General features: G+C 45.1%; 1 protein-coding gene and 1 long non-coding RNA gene across 3 annotated transcripts in view; one reads left to right on the top strand and one right to left on the bottom strand.

Moving 5' to 3' along the window:
• Positions 1-16154, bottom strand: part of IFT80 (intraflagellar transport 80) — a 238569-nt gene that overhangs the window by 18281 nt on the left and 204134 nt on the right. Inside the window, exons 16-17 of one of the 2 annotated variants that reach the window (XM_075340673.1) lie at positions 12653-12824; positions 9901-10062 (exon numbers count right to left, since the gene is read on the bottom strand). In XM_075340673.1, coding sequence (XP_075196788.1) covers positions 10015-10062; positions 12653-12824 — 220 coding nt within the window. In that variant the 3' untranslated portion in view covers positions 9901-10014. Of the gene's footprint in view, positions 1-9900; positions 10063-12652; positions 12825-16154 lie in introns of those variants that run through there. The other variant, XM_075340671.1, reaches the window with a different exon arrangement.
• Positions 1-16154, top strand: part of LOC142296725 (uncharacterized) — a 303374-nt gene that overhangs the window by 177141 nt on the left and 110079 nt on the right. The window lies entirely within an intron of this gene.

The raw sequence follows: 16154 nt of genomic DNA, 5'->3' as shown, positions 1-16154 counted from the left end.
AAAAAGCTCCACTAAGCAGATATTCTGGGGTCAAAAAGGTGGTGCTCTACCACAGCCATATAACCAAAATACAACAAAGAGCAGTGAAAAGATATGGCACTCACCAGAAATAAAAAGTCCTTTATTTCTTTCACAGCATAAAAAGCAGTGGTGAGGGGATGCAGGAGTCGTGAGGATGATAGCGGCCAGTTTGCCGCGATCACGCTTCAACAGGGCCGCACGTCCCCACATCCCCTCACCCACTGCTTTTTAAGCTGTGAAAGAAATAAAGGACTTTTTACTTATGCGAATGCCACCTTTTCACTTTTCTTTGTTGGAATTTTCCCTTCTGTATATGTTAGGAGCAAATTCAGGATAAGAGCTGACATCCTGGTCTCTATAATAAGTGTAAATGACAGGGCGGCTGATTTTAGGAGGCGGTAAGCTACGCAACTACCCAGAGCCCCAGCTTCTGAGGACCCCAGAGAAGAACTGCAATTAGGTATGCCTTTATCACCTAGAATAAACAGACCATAACTCTTAAAGGGGTATTCCCATCGCCAAGATCCTATACCAATATGTACTGGGTGTACTAATAATATTAGCAGATACCTCCAATTAGAAATGTAGTATAGTTCTCCCGATTAGCTGCGTCACTTACCCCATGTGCAGGGCATTGCAGAAGTTTAGGTATCCATTGCTAATATTATTACACCTACTACATATAGGGATAGGATCTTGGAGATGTGAATACCCCATTTTGTAATACTTAGCACTGTATAGGGGTATTATTTGCAAACTGAACGGCAACATTTTGCAGGAACTTCGAGGGGCTGTTGAGAAGTCTTTGGCTTTGTGTTTTTTTGTTTTTATGGTAACAAATGTTACATCACATGAAAGCCGTATGTGTCTAATATATGATTGTTTTCCCGCACGCGGGAAAACAAAATGGCAGAGTCTAATGCGATATTCACAGCAACTGAGAGCAGAGGAGTGATAAAATTCTTGTTTCTGTAAGGAAAGTCCACGAAGGATATTCATGGTGATATGTTGCACACATTGTGGGATCAATGCCCTTCATATTCCATAGTTAAGAACTAGGTTGCCAAATATAAACCGGGCCAATTCAGCACCAATGATGAGGAGCGTCCTGGTCGACCGAGAGTGGATGTTGTTCCGTAGATCGTCGATGCTGTGCACAATCTCATACTGGAGAATCGACGAATTTCAGCTAAAGCAATTGCAGACATAATTGGGATTTCCAGTGAACGAGTCATTATCCATAAGTATTTGGACATGAGGAAGCTATCTGCAAAGTGGGTCCCCAAATGTTTGACAATAGATCAGAGAAGCATGAGAGTGAAAACTTCCTGGTTCATTTGTCAGCGTTTCCGGACTGATAAGAACTTCCTAGATTGACCGGTCACTATGGATGAAACCTGGATTTATTTGTATGACCCTGAAAACAAGGAGCGGTCAAAAGAGTGGAGGTACAGGCTTCCAGTTGGTTGACCACCCACCTTACTCACCAGATCTAGCTCCCTCCGTCTATCATCTGTTTCCAAACCTGAAGAAACACCTCAAGGGTACCAAATTTCACACCATTCCTGATGCCATGGCTGCTACGGATGTCTGGTGTGAGGCACAACCGAAATCCTTCTCTTGTTTGTTGCTTTGTCCCAATAGGAGCTTCACTAGTTGTCCTGCCCTGATAGAAGCTCTGCTTTTTGCCCTGGCCTGATAGGAGCACTGCTTTTTGCCCTGCCCTGATAGGAGCTCTGCTTATTGCCCTGCCCTGATAGGAGCTCAGCCCTGATAGGGGCTCTCCTAGTTGCCCTGATGGGAGCTCTGTTGTTACCCTACCCTGATAGGGGCTCTGCTAGTTGCACTGCCCTGGTAGCTCTGCTTCATGCCCTGCCCAGATGGGAGCGGAGCTTGTTGCTCTGCCCTGATAAGAGTTCTACTTATTGCCCTGCCCTGATAGGAGTTCTGCTTGTTACCCTGCCCTGATAGGAGCTCTTCTTTTTGCCCAATGGACCTGGCCATTGACAGCCATATCTATTTCCAGGCTAATGGTAAACATGATGATAAAGGCTATTTTTTTTTCTGTAAATCTACTATATATCAAGGGAATATTGTTGTTCTGCAATGGGACTTTTTAATTTTCTCTAAAATATTTACAGGGCATAAAAGGATTACAGAGAGAACAAAAGGATCAATACAAGTTAAAAGCATTATAAGTTCTTCAGAAAGACTTTAAAACTCTTTTATACCGTCACTAATTTTCTTAGGAATTGCTTGGATTTAATTTATTATCATTAGGCTTCAGTTAACAGGCATTGTTAAGAAGTTCAGCGGCAAGAATCCCATAAAGTTAAAGGAGCTTTCCGCTTTATAAAAAAAAATATTTGCTGGAGTCCATAAACTGTAATGTTGTAGCACACCAATCTGTACATATTAGGTATACCCCGGCTGCTCGGCAGAAGACGTCCGACAACCCTTTCACTAAGTATATTAACATTGTAGAGCTGTGGTTCTTACATAGAGGAAAAGCTTGAGTACGTTACCCATGTAACCATTTCCTAACCCGTCCCTGGAAACATCCTCAACAGTGACTGGACACCTTTTGTGCTTTAATAGATCTAGGCAGCAAAATCCTCCGTATCTGCGCATGCACCGAATCCATTCAGCTTCTGCTTAGCACCTGCGCAGAGGAGGATACAGAAGAGGATACATCCAGGGATGTCTGAGAAAGCAGAGCCATGGTGAATGTGACTGAGGCTCTATTGTGTCCTCATAACCCATGCATGCACAATCGGGGGCCTTCTGCTGAGCTGCTACGGTAAATTCATATATAATTTTCAAATATTTGTGCAACACAATACAATTTAAAGGCAATATTCCCCAACTCCAGTCCTCAAGAGCCACCAAAAGGTTATGTTTTCAGGATTTCTCTAGTATTGCACAGGTGATGGAATGATCTCTAGGGCAATACAAAGGAAATCCTGACAACGGGCACTGTTGGAAGCTCCTATGGACCGGAGTTGGGGGAACAATGGTTTAAGGCAGTGATGGCCAACCTATGACATGCGTAGCAGGGCAGGCAGCCACATCCCGATCTATAAGACCAATGCTCCTTTACACCAATTCCACTACCACCCTCTGTTACTCTCCCATCTTTTGCGGTGCACTCCGTACGCATCTACGCCCCCTCCAACCTTTAACTGGCTGTCATTTACCGCCCTCCAGGGCTAGCCACTGCCTTTTTTGATCATTTCACCACCTGGCTACTACACTTCCTTTCCACTGACATCCCCACCATCATTATGGGTGATTTCAATATCCCCATTGACACTTCCCACTCATCAGTCTCCAAACTTCTAACACTCGCTTCCTCCTTCGGCCTCACCCAAAGTTCATCTACAGCTACTCACAAAGATGGCCACATGCTGGACCTCATCTTCACTCGCCTCTGTTCCCTATCTAACCCCTCTAACTCACCTCTCCCCCTGTCTGACCACAACCTACTCACATTCTCTTCCCTCTCTTCTCCAAGTACGCAACCCCCCTCCACAAACTTTCACACCCTCGCAGAAATATCAAACACATTGATTTACACGCACTTTCTCAGTCCCTTCTCCCTCTCACAGACATTGCATCTCTACATGATGCAGATGCTGCTGCAACTTTATACAACACTACAATCTCTGCAGCTCTCGAATCAGCTGCCCCCCTCACACACACCAAAACCCGCACAATCAACAGGCAACCCTGGCAAACGAGGCAGACTAAAGAACGGGCTTCCAGAATTGCTGAGCGCAGATGGAAAAGGTCTCATTCCACTGAGCACTTCATTGCATATAAAGAGTCCCTGACCACTTTCAAGTCCACACTCACTGCTGCTAAACAAACCTACTTCTCATCCCTCATATCCTCTCTCTCTCACAACCCTAAACAGCTATTCAACACTTTAAATTCTCTCCTTCGTCCTCCAGCACCACCTCCCTCTCCTCTCCTCTCAGCTGAAGACTTTGCCTCTTTCTTCAAGCAGAAGATTGACAACATCAGAGCAAGCTTTGGCCCACAATCACTACAGCCACTTCTCACAACTACTCAGCCTTCTTCCTCCAAATCCAGCTTCTCTGCCATGACGGAAAACAATCTTTCCACTCTACTCTCAAGATTACATCTAACAACCTGTGCACTGGACCCGCTCCCATCCCACCTCATCCCCAACATCACCGCAGTCCTCATCCCAGCCCTAACCCATCTCTTCAACCTATCACTAACAACTGGTGTATTCCCTTCATGCTTTAAACATGCCTCTATTACACCCATCCTCAAAAAGCCCTCCCTTGACCCATCCTCTGTGTCAAACTATCGCCCCTTATCCCTTCTCCCCTATGCCTCAAAACTACTAGAACAGCATGTCCATCTTGAACGGTCCTCATACCTCTCATCCTGCTCCCTCTTTGACCAGCTACAATCTGGCTTCCGACCGCATCATTCCACTGAAACTGCCCTAACTAAAGTCACTAATGACCTACTAACCGCCAAAGCCAAGCGACACTACTCTATCCTCCTCCTACTGGACCTGTCCTCTGCCTTCGACACAGTAGACCATTCCCTCCTACTACAGATTCTCTCATCTCTGGGCATCACAGACTTGGCCCTATCTTGGATTTCTTCATACCTAACCGACCGAACTTCCAGAGTCTCCCATTCTCACACCACTTCCTCATCTCGCCCCCTATCTGTCGGTGTCCCCCAAGGCTCAGTTCTTGGACCCCTGCTGTTCTCCATCTACACCTTCGGCCTGGGACAGCTCATAGAGTCCCACGGCTTCCAATATCATCTCTATGCCGATGACACACAGATCTACCTCTCTGGACCTGACATTACCTCTCTACTAACCAAAATCCCACAATGTGTGTCTGCTATTTCATCCTTCTTCTCTGCGCGATTCCTAAAACTTAACATGGACAAAACAGAGTTCATTGTCTTTCCCCCTCCTCACTCATCTCCTCCAACAAGCCTTTCCATCAAACTTGATGGTTACTCACTCTCCCCAGTCTCACAAGCACGTTGCCTTGGAGTAACCCTCGACTCTGCTCTATCCTTCAAGCCACACATCCAAGCCCTCTTCAACTCATGCTGATTACAACTCAAAAATATCTCCCGGATCCGTGCTTTCCTTAACCAAGAATCAGCAAAAACATTAGTGCATGCCCTCATCATCTCCTGTCTCGACTACTGCAACCTCCTGCTCTCTGGCCTCCCTTCCAACACTCTTGCACCCCTCCAATCTATCCTAAACTCTGCGGCTCGACTAATCCACCTCTCCCCTCGCTACTCCCCAGCCTCGCCACTCTGCCAATCCCTTCACTGGCTTCCCCATCACCCAACGACTCCAGTTCAAAATATTAACAATGACATACAAAGCCAAGCACAACCTGTCTCCCCCCTACATCTGTGACCTAGTCTCCCGGTACCTACCTGCACGCAACCTCAGATCCTCACAAGATCTCCTTCTCTGCTCCTCCCTTATCTCCTCTTCCCACAATCGCGTACAAGATTTCTCCCGTGCATCCCCCATACTCTGGAATGCTCTACCTCAGCACATCAGACTCTCACCTACCGTGGAAAACTTCAAGAGGAACCTCAAGACCCACCTCTTCCACTAAGCCTACAACCTACAATAGCCCTCAGTCCAGTAGACCACTGCGCAACCAGCTCTGTCCTCACCTATTGTACCATCACCCATTCCTTGTAGACTGTGAGCCCACGCGGGCAGGGTCCTCTCTCCTCCTATACCAGTCTGTTTTGTACTGTTAATGATTGTTGTACGTATACCCTCTTTCACTTGTAAAGCGCCATGGAATAAATGGCGCTATAATAATAAATAATAATAATAATACATCCAGGGATGTTTGAGAACGCAGAGCCATGGTGAATGTGACTGAGGCTCTATTCTGTCCTCATAACCAGGGCTGTGGAGTCGGAGTCGGAGTCGTGGAGTCGGAGTCGGAGCTCATTTTGGTGGAGTCGGAGTCGGAGTCGGTATAAAATGCACCGACTCCGACTCCTAAAATATATAATAAATTGGGGACAGGAGTGCAATGCAGAATGTGCTGAATATTTTACTAAATAATAACATTTAGTATAATGCTTATATTTAAGTGAAAAATTTATTGTAGTACAATGTGAACATCAGACATTTAATTGTTTTTATGATACAATAATCAAGATATTTGGATAGAACATAAAATATTTATTGGAATACAACTTTAGAACACAAAAAACTAATAAATTGTAAATATGTAAAATATATATATATATATATATATATATATATATATATACAGTGTATATACACACACAAGATATATATGTAATCTACTGTATATTACATAGTGTATTACATATTTACAATTTATTACAGTTTTTTGTGTTCTAAAGTTGTATTCCAATAAATATATTTTATGTTCTATCCAAATATCTTGATTATTGTATCATAAAAATTATTAAATGTCTGATGTTCACATACACATATTCATGTACTACAATAAATTTTTCACCTAACTATAAGCAATATATGTAGGAGTCGGAGTCGGAGCCGGAGTCGGAGTCGGAGCCGGAGTCGGAGTCGGTGCAAGAGAATTTGAGGAGTCGGAGTCGAAGGTTTGGCTTACCGACTCCACAGCCCTGCTCATAACCCATGCATGCACAATCGGGGGCCTTCTGCTGAGCTGCTACGGTAAATTCATATATGATTTTCAAATATTTGTGCAACACAATACAATTTAAAGGCAATATTCCCCAACTCCAGTCCTCAAGAGCCACCAAAAGGTTATGTTTTCAGGATTTCTCTAGTATTGCACAGGTGATGGAATGATCTCTAGGGCAATACAAAGGAAATCCTGACAACGGGCACTGTTGGAAGCTCCTATGGACCGGAGTTGGGGGAACAATGGTTTAAGGCAGTGATGGCCAACCTATGACATGCGTAGCAGGTCAGGCAGCCACATTCCGATCTATAAGACCAATGCTCCTTTACACCAATTCCACTACCACCCTCTGTTACTCTCCCATCTTTTGAGGTGCACTCCGTACGCATCTACGCCCCCTCCAACCTTTAACTGGCTGTCATTTACCGCCCTCCAGGGCTAGCCACTGCCTTTTTTTGATCATTTCACTACCTGGCTACTACACACAATACAAAGGAAATCCTGACAACGGGCACTGTTGGAAGCTCCTAAGGACCGGAGTTGGGGGAACAATGGTTTAAGGTAGTGATGGCCAACCTATGACATGCGTAGCGGGGCAGGCGGCCACATCCCGATCTATAAGAAAAGCTGCGACCGCCGGTGATTTAACTAGAACTGCATATATGGCTAAGCTGTTCCGAAATTACCGTCCCAGGGGCTGCACATGCAGTTCTAGTTAAGTCGCCGGTGGCCGCAGCTTATCTTATAGATGTGGATGCAGCAGCTGATAATTTGTGTTCTGTGGCTTTAAACAGGGTCCTGAGTGAGGCATGCTTACGTACCACGCAGTATGTAACATGCCTCTCTATAACATAGGAACCCTGCAGCCGCTGGCCAATCAGAGGCCAGCAGGTGACGTCATTGTATGACGTCCCCTGCTGGCCTCTGATTGGTAATGCGCTGCAGAGAGTTCCTGTGTGCGGCAGGGAAAATCAATCATCTGAAGTGAAGCGCAGATGGCTGCGGCCCCCGGCATAAGGCCATGATCATCAGGGGGCCTGTGGGCTGCCATTAGCAGGAAAAAGGACATAGAGGGAACGGAGGACAGGTGAGAAGAATTTTTTTTTTGTGTATGTGAAAATGATATAATGTGACATAAGTAGGGGACATTACTACAGGATGGGACATTTCTAAAAGAAGGGGACATTATTACAAGATGGGGCATTGCTAAAAGAAGGAGACAAGGATGGGCACACGAATGGACACATTACTACAAGGTTGACAAGATGGGCCCATTACTACAGGATGGGGACAAGGATGGGCACATTACTACAGAATGGGGGCAAGGATGGGCACATTACTACAGGGGATAAGATGGGCACATTACTACAGGGGACAAGAATGGACATATTACTACAGGGGACGAGGATGGGCACATTACTACAGGGGATAAAATGGGCATATTACTATAGGGGACATAACTGCTGTGGGCGGGGAGATAATCATTATCTACACTTCCCCCAGCAGTCATTATCTCCTCTCCCTTTGCCCCCAGCAGTCATTATCACATAACCTTATTGTTATTAGAGCTACAAATATCACAAAATTAAGAATTTTTTGAGACGTGACACACCACACAAGTTATGCTAGTTTTTTTATTTTTACAAGTTTTGACACACCAAGCTCAAAAAGGTTGGCTATCACTGGTTTAAGGTCTTAGTGAATGTATAAAAATTGGCCAACACCTTTAAGAGCTCCTTCCCTAAAGCTGGTGTCACACACAGCGACAACAACGTCGCTGCTACGTCACCATTTTCTGTGACGTTGCAGCGACGTCCCGTCGCTGTCGCTGTGTGTGACATCCAGCAACGACCTGGCCCCTGCTGTGAGGTCGCCGGTCGTTGCTGAATGTCCAGCTTCATTTTTTAGTCGTCACTCTCCTGCTGTGACACACACATCGCTGTGTGTGACAGCGAGAGAGCGACGAAATGAAGCGAGCAGGAGCCGGCATCTGACAGCTGCGGTAAGCTGTAACCAGCGTAAACATCGGGTAACCAAGGGAAGACCTTTCCCTGGTTACCCGATATTTACCTTCGTAACAAGCCTCCGCTCTTGCTGCCAGCGCCGGCTCCTGCTCTGTGCACATATGGCTGCAGTACGCATCGGGTAATTAACCCGATGTATACTGTAGCAAGGAGAGCAAGGAGCCAGCGCTAAGCAGTGCGCGCGACTCCCTGCTCTCTGCACTGTGACATGTAGCTGCAGCACACATCGGGTTAATTAACCCGATGTGTACTGTACCTAGGAGAGCAAGGAGCCAGCGCTAAGCGCGGCTCCCTGCTCTCTGCACATGTAGCACAGCGACGTTATGATCGCTGCTTCTGCTGTGTTTGACAGCTAAGCAGCGATCATAACAGCGACTTACAAGGTCGCTGTTACGTCACCGAAAATGGTGACGTAACAGCGACGTCGTTGTCGCTGTCGCTTAGTGTGAACCCAGCTTTAGCGTCAAGGTAAAATAGAAGTGACACAGATCAGATTACTATAATCTTGACTTTTATATTTTTAAAAATAAACTGAACCATTTGCTCAATCATCCTATACACAACATTGCAGAAAAAATAAAACCCTGAATGTCCCGCTTGTGCTTTGTTTTTTATTCAAAGGTAAAGAAGGTTTATGTGGCTTTAGTACTCGGTTCGTACATTTAAATTTGCTAAGTTGCAGCAGAGTTCATTGCTCTCAATGGGCTAATTCAGGAGAAAAATGAAGCTGCAGAGGCTTTGTCTGTATTATAACATATGTTGCTGCAGTGCAGATGTTCACACAAGCCAGCTTCATTGTTTCAGCCAACACAACAGCCTGGCGCTGGAAGGAATGCCAGGGGCATAAGATCTGCTCAATACACTAACTGCAAGTTGCCAGCAAAAGCTGGTAAACTAAAGGACAGTCACAGAAAGAACAATAACACTTTCCTAAGACATGTATGCAGTGAAGGAGGGGGAGCTTAATGATGCCTAAAACCCCCAAACATTAAAATGTACTGAGCAGGACAATATTGACCTAGATGAAAAAACAGAAGTTAGAATCAGACTGTGAAATATCTGTACAGCAACTTAATTTTTATTCCATCATATCTTATAAGAAAATTCCTGATAATCAGTAATAATAGAATCTTCAAAATCATCTTAAAACCCCACGTTCCTATGGTTGATATGGTACAAGCAAAGATAAGAACATTTTTAATATATCTTTTTACAGAAAAATTCCTCCGTCACAAGTGCTCTCCTTCACTGATCAATTGCTTTCAAAAACTGCTCAAATCTGTCTACGGATCTGTCTTCAGAAACAAATTACAACTGCTGCTTGGAAATGTCTGAGGAGAAAGAAGTGGAAAAGCACCTAAAAGCAGTCACAAATTGAGAAAATCAAAGTAAAAATGACTACATAATGCAAGATAGCGAAATGCGATATACAATTCCAGAAATAGCATTATTCTTCATGTACGGCTAAAACCAGAAGTTTACATACACTATCTAAAAAGACACATATACATGTTTTTCTCACTATCTGACATGAAATCAGAATAAACCTTTCCTGTTTTAGATCAATTAGAATTACCAAAATTTATATTTGCCAAAGTCCAGAATACTGAGATAGAGAATGTTTTAAGGCATTTTTAATACTTTCTGCAAAGTCAAAAGTTTACATACATTTCATTAGTATTTGGTACCTTTGCCCTAAAACTGTATGACTTGGGTGAAACATTTTGGATGTCCTTCCACAAGCTTCTCACAATAGTTGGTAGGAATTTGGGTCCATTCCTCCTGACAGAAACTGGTGTAACTGAGCCATGTTTGTAGGTCGCCTTGCTCGAACCCGCCTTTTCAGCTTTGGCCATAAATTTTCATTAGGATTGAGATCAGGGCTATGATGGCCGCTCCAAAACATTGACTTTGTTATCCTTAAAGGGAACCTGTCGGTTTCAATACAGTATGCACCCAGAACCACGAGCAGTTCTGGGTGAATATTGCTAATCACTGACTAACCGTCCCTGTATTAGTAGCATATATAAAAAGATCTTTAGGAAAAGTATTTCTAAAGATCTTTTATGATATGCTACTGAGCGCAGAGACTAGTCACAAGGGCATTAGGTCCTGCGCTCATTACGCCCTCTTATCATGTTAGCACGCCCACAGGGGTGTGCTAACATGCTATTCAATGCAGCATCACCAAGTGGTGAGGCGCATACCCATGTCCTCTGTTGACCCATTCCACCCAAGCTTTAACTTCTTGGATGATGTCTTGAGATGTTGATTCAGTATTGCCACATTATCTTCTTTTCTCATCATGTCATCTATTTTGTGAAGTGCACCAGTCCATCCTGCAGCAAGACAACCCCACAACATGATGCTGCCACCCTCGTGTTTCACAGTTGGGATGGTGTTCTTAGGCTTTAAAGCTGCTCCCTTTTTCCTCCAAACGTAATGATGGTCATTATGGCTAAATAATTCAATTTTAGTTTCGTTAGACCACAGGACATCTCCAAAAATTAAGATCTTTGTTCCTGTGTGCATTAGCAAACAGTAATTTGCCTTTTTTCTCTTTCTGTTGGAGTAATGGCTTCTTCCTGGCAGAGTGGCCTTTTAGCCCATGGTGATACAATAATCTTTTCACTATGGATAATGACACAATCTTACCAGCTTCCGCCAGCATCTTCACAAGGTCTTTTGCTTTTGTTCTTAGGTTGATATGCACAGATCTGACCAAAGCAAGTTCATTTCTGGTACACAGAACCCATCTCCTTCCTGAGTGGTATGATGGCTGGTCATTCCCATCTTGTTTGTACTTGCACATAATTGTTTGGACAGATGAATGAGGCACCTTCAGGTATCTGGAAATTGAACCCAATTTTGACCCAACCGTGTGCAAGTCCACAATTCTCTTCCTGAGATCTTGGCTGATTTATTTTGATTTTCCCATGATGCTACACAAAGAGTAGTGTGTTTCAGGTGTGCATTAAGCTACATCCACAACTATGTCTCTAATTAACTCAGATATTGACAATAAACCTATCAGAAGCTTCCAAAGACATGACATCATCATATGGGCTGGCCCATCTTGTTTAAAGGCATAGTACTCTTAGTGTATGTAAACTTTTGACTTTACAGTAAATAATAAAAATGCCTTAAAACATTCTCTCTCTCATTATTCTGGCATTTCGCAAATATAAATATTTTTAGTAATCATAATTGATCTAAGATGGGAAAGGTTTATTCTGATTTCATGTGAGATAGAAAAACATAAATGTTTATTTTTAGACAGCGTATATCAACTTTTGATTTCAATTGTACATACACAGCAGCTCATCTTAAAAGTTACCTCAAAGTCCAATTACACTTGAAAGTATACCTGCTTGCTAAATATGTGAGGACAGTAGAGTACAAAAACAGGTTTGTACTACAATTGGCCAAAATGGCACATAACTATTCATTGTGGTGACTGACCCGCAGCCTATCAGTCAAGGGGTAGGATGAGAGCTCTCATTGTGGCATTTTTTTTTTTTTGTCGTTTTGTCAAACAGGTTTATTGACATGTAATATAATAATAATATTTATTCATTTATATAGCGCTGTTAATTTCACAGCACTTTACATACATTGGCAACACTGTCCCTATTGGGGCTCACAATCTAAATTCCCAATCAGTATGTTTTTGGAGTGTGGGAGGAAACCAAAGTACCCGGAGGAAACCCACGCAAACACGGGGAGAACATACAAACTCCTTGCCACCAAGTGTCCTTGGTGGGAATTGAACCCAGGACCCCAGCGCTGCAAGGCTGCATACAGTGCTAACCACTGAGCCACCGTGCCGCCCCATGTAGCTGTAATATGCTGTCCTTACATATGAAAGCATTAGGATGTTGTTCTATGGGCAAATCCCAATAGACATCCAGTAGAGCTTACCTTAACAAAGCGGCACAGCCGGACAGCCTCACCCCACTTGGCAGCAGTGATGTAATCATGAATAATAGCTGGATATGGCGATATGTTTGTGTGGACCAGGGAGCCATCACTTTTTCGGATTGTTACTCTGTTTCCGACAAAGCTCACAATCTGGGGACTCTTGCTATATTCACTGAGAAAGAAACGAGATTACACTACAAGTTATGTATATAGGAGCGTTTGTATAACATGGTGTAGGAAATATTCCTTATACTATTTAAAAAAAAAAAAAAAAAGGATGGGGGTGGATAGATACACACCACCAGGGTCTCTTACATTTACACATACAGTACTGCTATAAGTAAAACTGCTTTTGATCTCTTGTACTATTAGGCTGTGTTCACACACTGCGTTTTTTACCTGCGTTTTTGGTCCATTTTTGGTCCGTTTTTGCTGGAGAAATTTCTTGAGAAATTCTTGTAACCTTTCTGCAGACATTCCACAGCAAAACCTATGGCAAAAAAAATTAGCTGTGCACACACTGCGTTTTTTTCTTAAGAAAATTCTTTCAGTAGATTTTCTTAAGAAAAAGAATGAGCATGTCACTTCTTTTCTGCAGCTAACTGCGTTTTTTGCCATAGATAATTGGCACAATAACGCAGGGAGCAACCAGCGGTAAAAACGCACCAAAAACGGACCTAAAACGCACCAAAAACGGACCTAAAACGCACCAAAAACGCAGGTGCGTTTTTGGTGCGTTTTTTAACACAGGTGCACTCTTAAGAAATTTCTTAAGAAATTTCTTAAGAAAAATCATTTTTCTAGTGTGAACATAGCCTTACAGTGACTACACCGCAGTTTACCTGCCCTACTCCGCTGGGCCTCTCTGCTGTTGGTTTGTTTATTAAACAGAGACAAACACTCTGATTTTGTACTGATATTTTACTATGGCATACTATGACTGTGGACTCATTTATCTCAATTCAATTGTGTGACGGATGCGACGGATGTGTTGCATATAATGGCACAACGGATGCAACGGATCGTACAAAACAACGGAAAGCTTTTTTTTTTTTCTTCTTTACAGTGTGAGGTAGCGTCGTCGGCTGCGCTGCAGAAGACACGGGATCCAGGCACCAAGGTTCACAGCACACGGTTTATTCCAAAGAAAAAGTCCACAATAGTACATATGTGCCTTTCCGGCAGAGAACTCAGGGAGATGTGATCACTCCCTCACACCCGGCACACCTGCCCTTGTTCCTGAATCTATTTAACCCTTCCTTCAGCCTGTAGGGAAACAGCATTAACCCTATAGTGGATTATCATGGAGTGAGCACAACCGGGGCGAGACATACCGGCCGTCATAGATAACCCCGGTCACAGTCTCACATACCCCCCCCCTCAGTTCAAGCGTGCGGGGTTGAACTCCTGCCATCAAACACGGGCCGCGGGACAAGGCATCGGCGTTGCCCTGCAACCTACCGGCCCGGTGTTCAACCGTAAACCGGAAGTTCTGCAGAGAAAGGAACCACCGGGTAACCCGGGCATTCCGTTCCTTGGCGGACCTCATCCAGACCAGTGGAGAGTGATCCGTCACCAAGCGAAACTGACATCCCAGCAGGTAATAGCGTAGGGACTCCAAGGCCCACTTGATCGCCAGGCACTCCTTCTCCACTACGCTATAATTCCGCTCGGGAGGGGTGAGCTTCCTACTTAAGAAGGTGACGGGGTGTTCCTCCCCCTGAACCACCTGAGACAGCACTGCCCCCAGGCCGACCTCCGAGGCGTCAGTCTGTACTATGAACTCCTTCCGGAAATCAGGGTTGACCAGAACGGGCTGTCCGCACAGGACCTCCTTCAGGGCCCGGAAGGAGTCCTCGGCCTGCGGAGTCCAGCGCACCATGACGGACTTCTTGCCTTTGAGAAGGTCCGTCAAGGGGGCTGATAGTCCCGCAAAATCTTTTACAAACCTCCTGTAGTACCCCACGATACCCAGGAAGGCCCTAACCTGCTTCGTGGTCAGGGGTCTAGGCCACTTCTGGATCGCCTCGACCTTGTTAATTTGGGGCTTAATCACTCCTTGGCCTATCACGTAGCCCAAGTAGCGGGCTTCCGTGAGTCCCAATGCACATTTCTTGGGATTGGCTGTCAATCCGGCTGTTTGAAGCGCGTCCACCACCGCTTGTACCTGTTCCAAGTGAGTCTGCCAATCGGAGCTGTAAATAATGATGTCATCAAGGTACGCTGATGCATACGCCTGGTGGGGTTCCAGCACTAAGTCCATCAACCTCTGGAACGTGGCCGGAGCGCCATGTAACCCAAAAGGCAAGACAACATAGTGGAAGAGACCCTCCGGCGTAACAAAAGCGGTTTTCTCCTTGGCGGACTCCGTTAGTGGCACCTGCCAGTACCCCTTGGTCAGGTCGAGCGTGGTAAAATATCGCGCCTGTCCCAGCCTATCAATCAGCTCATCCACCCGGGGCATGGGGTAGAGATCAAACTTGGATATTTCGTTCAATCTCCTAAAGTCATTGCAGAACCTTAAGGAGCCATCGGGTTTTCGTATTAGGACAATCGGACTAGCCCATTCACTCCGGGATTTTTCGATGACCCCCAGGCGTAACATTGTCTTTACTTCCTCCGATATGGCTTGTCGTCGAGCCTCCGGTACCCGGTATGACTTCAGGCGTACCTTCAGGTGGGGCTCGGTGACAATATCATGTCGTATCAGACTGGTCCTACCGGGCAGCTCGGAGAAGACATCGGGGTTCTGCTGAACCAACCGTCTGGCCTCTCGCCTCTGTGTCTTGGTGAGGGCTTCTCCAATCCTTACTTCCGGTTCGTCCTCTCCGGAGGTCGCTGGAGCCGGATGTGAACGACCCGAAGAGGAGGGAGGTGGGGAAAAAACAGCCATCAGGCTTTCCCGTTCCTGCCAAGGTTTTAATAGGTTGACATGGTATATTTGTTCAGGTTTCCGCCTACCGGGCTGCAATACTTTATAGTTAACCACCCCTACTCTTTCCTTTATCTCGTAGGGGCCTTGCCACTGAGCCAGGAATTTACTCTCCGCCGTAGGAATCAATACCAACACCCGATCCCCGGGATTAAAGGTCCGCACGGTGGCTTGTCTATTGTAGCGGCCGCTTTGCGCGGCCTGAGCCTCCTGTAAATGCTCCTTCACAATTGGCATGACCGCGCTTATGCGGTTCTGCATACCCAAAATGTGTTCAATCACACTTTTATGGGGGGTGGGCTCCTGCTCCCAGGTTTCTTTTGCCAGGTCCAACAATCCCCGGGGATGTCGCCCGTATAACAATTCAAAAGGCGAAAACCCCGTGGATGCCTGTGGCACCTCTCGTATGGCAAACATCAAATAGGGAAGCATCATATCCCAGTCTTTCCCGTCTTTGGAAATCACCCTTTTGAGCATGTTTTTCAGGGTTTTATTGAATCGTTCCACTAAACCATCCGTCTGAGGATGATACACAGACGTACGCAACTGCTTGATCTGGAGTAGCCGGCA

Source organism: Anomaloglossus baeobatrachus, chromosome 3, assembly GCF_048569485.1.
Source record: "Anomaloglossus baeobatrachus isolate aAnoBae1 chromosome 3, aAnoBae1.hap1, whole genome shotgun sequence".
Taxonomy (NCBI): domain Eukaryota; kingdom Metazoa; phylum Chordata; class Amphibia; order Anura; family Aromobatidae; genus Anomaloglossus; species Anomaloglossus baeobatrachus.
The sequence above is the reverse complement of the archived record's forward strand: the minus strand, read 5'-3'. Positions and strand labels throughout refer to the sequence as shown.